We start from the raw sequence: 3,842 nt of genomic DNA, 5'->3' as shown, positions 1-3,842 counted from the left end.
TTCCAAGGTCATAAAAAGTGGTGAAATTGTACACATTTTCGTTTCTTAACACGTTCTTTGCAACTTTATTATAATCTTTGCTATTAGAACATTGATTTGCTTTAATCTCAAAACAATTTTATTCATTTTTTTGTTTTTTATTAAGTCCGAAAAATTACAAAATTTTTAGTGGTAGTGTATAAGTAACATAACTACAAAAAACGTAATTTGTGGCTGCCTCTGGCAACAGAATCTTTAATAAACATGACACAGCTTAAGTTAGCCTCGTCTAACTTGTACCACGTAAAGATGCCCAGAATACATGGTGACGCGAGTGCATTTTAGGCGCTAAAATGTTACGTCAAGAATATAAACGAATATTGCTGCAAATATACACATATATCAGGGGTGGGCAAACTACGGCCCGCGGGCCGCATGCGGCCCGGCAAAGGAGTTCATGCGGCCCGCCAAATGTTAGTAAATTTTAAAGAGAATGTTAGTAACGCTGAATAGTATTATGAGCACAGCCGCAGAGTTTTAAAAAATACCGGGGGTGCGACTTGCCGATACCTATACCATGTGTAGTATATGTACCCATACCATACTTACATTGGAACTAAACACAGATACTTTTTGCGTGCTTTAGCCTGTTGTTTCTGCCATGTTATTTTGCAAATCGTCACTTGACACAATTTCTTGGTTCGATAAAGGTAAATAAAAGTAAAAGCGATTAACGTTTTCAAATACAGCCCACTTTGCACTGTTGACGCCAAAACTTTGTTCACATTGGATCAAGTTTAGGTCGTTGCAATACTTTGCAAACGGACATTAAACACGGCTTTAAAATCGTTAACACTGACCCGCAAACCACCTAAAAATGGATACTAAAAGCGGCTCGCTTTGTTTAATGTTGGCGCAAGAATTTATTGACAAACAAACGTGCTATAGCCAATGTTGCAACAAATGCTTGTTTATTTTGAAACAATGCAATTGTGGCGTTTCAACCAACGTTTGTCCAGTAATTTCAGTGACAACAGACGTATTTGCACATAGCGGATACCATATTAATATTTTGGGCTAAATCGAGGGTGCACAACCTGCGGCCGCGGAGACGAGTTTGTGCGGCTGTGACCATGTATGTTGAAATACACGTGCTGGCGGCGGTGACGTAACTAAAATTATTTTGCCAAATATTTTGATTTTGAAACTGCTAAAAACAGATTTCGTGAGACTATATAAAAAAGATTACCAGCCTAGTAACCATATGTACCAGGCTTTTTATCCGCTTATTGTGTGCAAACAATGCGAAAGAACAGGCACCGCAATCGTCACAATACAGATCATGACGTCATAAACAGTTAGCTCAGTTTAGCTAAACTTATGCGTCAAGTAAGAAATTTTATATAATATAAACCTAATTCTTTACACCAGTTATTTAAAAAAAAACAAGCAAGCAATTGGCGGCCGTTGGTGAAATACTATGCGGCCCGATAAGATTATAAACTTTTGAATGCGGCCCTTGCACTGAAAAGTTTGCCCACCCCTGACATATATCTTGCCAACCTGTCTAGAACACCGAATATACGATTTTTTGTAGTTGGCAGTATATTTTTCAAAATGGTTAATTTATTCGTCATCAACGTCTACAGTTCCGGATAACTGTCCCGGTTTTTCGTTGTTCTTCCGCTCTTCTTATTTCACTTCTTCTATGGACAATGCCATTTTCCAGTTCTTTTATTAAAAGTTTTGATGGTTCCCAGGTCGTGCAGTTTTGAGAATTTTTTGTGACCATTGTTTGGCAAGTAGCCGGTTTTTTACAGTTTCCACTTTGAGCGCATTGGTTGTTTTTCCTTGATGTTTCTCAAAGAGTACCAATACCCTGGAACATTTTCAATTTTTTTCTGCGAGACTGTTGGCACATAATCTAAAACTTCTCCATTGGTCATCCAGTTCCTTTAACTCACATTCAGATATTAACTTAGGAAATTGGGTAGCTAGTGGAGCAATAGTTAAAGGAGATCGATCAACGTCTCTGGCCAACACTGGGTCCAAAACGTTTAATTTTGCGACAAGGCAGTCCGTGTTTAACGGAAATCTTTTCTTGATTTCAGAGGCAAGTTCCACGAGAACATTTAAACAATCATTTCTGAACCTTTTTTCGATAAAATCTTCTCTGCAGGGCGCTTTCTCAAAATGTGACATTGCTCTCCCGCCTAGATAAATGGCATCAAGATTTTTATAGTTGCTCTTGTCCCGGGGGTTTATTTCACCCAATTTTACTGATGTTAAAACACTATCTTTGATGAAGAAACTAAGAATGTTCTTGTATTCCAAAGATACAGAAACAAACAATTTGTGCAGTCTGAAAAACTCAGACTGAAATTCTATGTTCATTTTATCAACCTTCTGAAGGAGATATTGGAGAAATAGTAGCATATGCTTAGTTCCACAATTAACCAAAGTTTCATAAATTTTGTTCGCTGCATGGGCAGCATTTTGTCTCTTCTCAGTTTCGAAGTAGAGAACTATAAGGCGTCATACTGTTCTAAAATTGCCGATATAATTTTTTCTCTCGACAACCATCTGGTTTGTGCAAGTTTTGGAATTTTATGAATAGAAGTGCCAGTTACTTCTTGAATCAATACAAAATCTCTCTGTCTTTTACCACTTTGAGAAAAATAGGAACTAACATTGGCGAGAAATTCCTCTAAATAACTTGGCAATACACTGACTGCATGACTTGAGCAGAGTGCAAACGAATGGCAGACGCACCCAATCACGAAAACAGACGGAATTTCATCTCGAAGCAGTTTTTGAAAACCACTTTTCACACCCATCATAGTGGAACAATTGTCGCTTCCAAACCCAATGACGTTACTAAGAGGAATGCTTTTCTTTTTCAATAAATCTTTTACGGCAGTAAACAGGCCAATAGCAGTTCCATTTTCGACTGAAATAGTGTCCAACAGCGCATCAGCAACATCTTCAATACTAGTATCAAAGTAACGGACAACTACGGCTAAGATCTGACTGACAGAAATATCCGTGCTCTCATCTATAATAATTGAAAATTTCTGTCGCCTGCATACATCTGTCAATGACTGGTTTTCATGGAATGCAATACCATCTTGAATCACATATGAGATTTTAGTTTTCTTCAATGTTATTTTTTTGACAATCTGACTATCTGGGAAGGCTTTTTTACACATTGCTCCAAAATGGTCAGCACTAGAAAAAGGAATGTTATGTTCAGCGAAAAATCCACTAATTAGTGATTCACTTTTTGCTACTTGCTCAGATTCCGCAGATTTTTTTCTTTTGTAAGAATTGAGTTATGCCTGCTGATGTAGTTGCAATTTTATAGTTATCCCTATGTTTAACGGATTTTTTGTGTTTCATTAGAGAAGACCGGTTAGCGTTTTTCAGCGTAAAGTGACAACATTTGCAATAACTTGCATCTTTCTTTTCTTCGTCTTGAGTCAGCCAATCTTTAAATTCTGGATCACTTAACCAAGCACTGTTAAAAGTTTGCTTATACCACTTACTTTTTTTGATTGGTGGTGTTTCCATTGTGAATCAATCAAAAAATACGCCTTTTCAGTCAACCTATATTCACCAATTGACCACCATCCTATAAACGTGGTGTGACACAGACAAAGGAGCTGTTATAACAATTATGACGTCAAAAAGCCTATAGTACAGACTTAGCTTAAGCAGTTGCAACACAGGGTTTCGCGCAAAACGTCGTCTAGCGCAACGATTTAGTTACCAACTTGAGATAATTAGTGTTGCTAGCAATGTAATATTTTTTTTCCGTAATATAAAAAATCCCAAGATGTCAAAGGTTTTTCCCAAGATCCCAA

General features: G+C 37.3%; 1 protein-coding gene across 1 annotated transcript; it reads right to left on the bottom strand.

Annotated features, from left to right (window-relative positions):
• Nucleotides 1-2,504: 2,504 nt before the first annotated feature.
• LOC145234150 (zinc finger BED domain-containing protein 5-like) lies at nt 2,505-3,188 on the bottom strand. The gene has a single exon (XM_080098917.1). The coding sequence runs from the start codon at nt 3,186-3,188 to the stop codon at nt 2,505-2,507; it is 684 nt and encodes a 227-aa protein (XP_079955043.1).
• Between the last annotated feature and the right edge of the window lie 654 nt (nt 3,189-3,842).

The sequence above is a fragment of the Phallusia mammillata genome, chromosome 6 (genome assembly GCF_965637545.1).
Source record: "Phallusia mammillata chromosome 6, kaPhaMamm4.hap1.1, whole genome shotgun sequence".
NCBI classification, from domain to species: Eukaryota; Metazoa; Chordata; class Ascidiacea; order Phlebobranchia; family Ascidiidae; genus Phallusia; species Phallusia mammillata.
The sequence above is the reverse complement of the archived record's forward strand: the minus strand, read 5'-3'. Positions and strand labels throughout refer to the sequence as shown.

Coding starts and splice junctions, on each gene's coding strand:
- LOC145234150 (XM_080098917.1), bottom strand. CDS start 3,188: ATGTGTAAAAAAGCCTTCCCAGATAGTCAGATTGTCAAAAAAATAACA.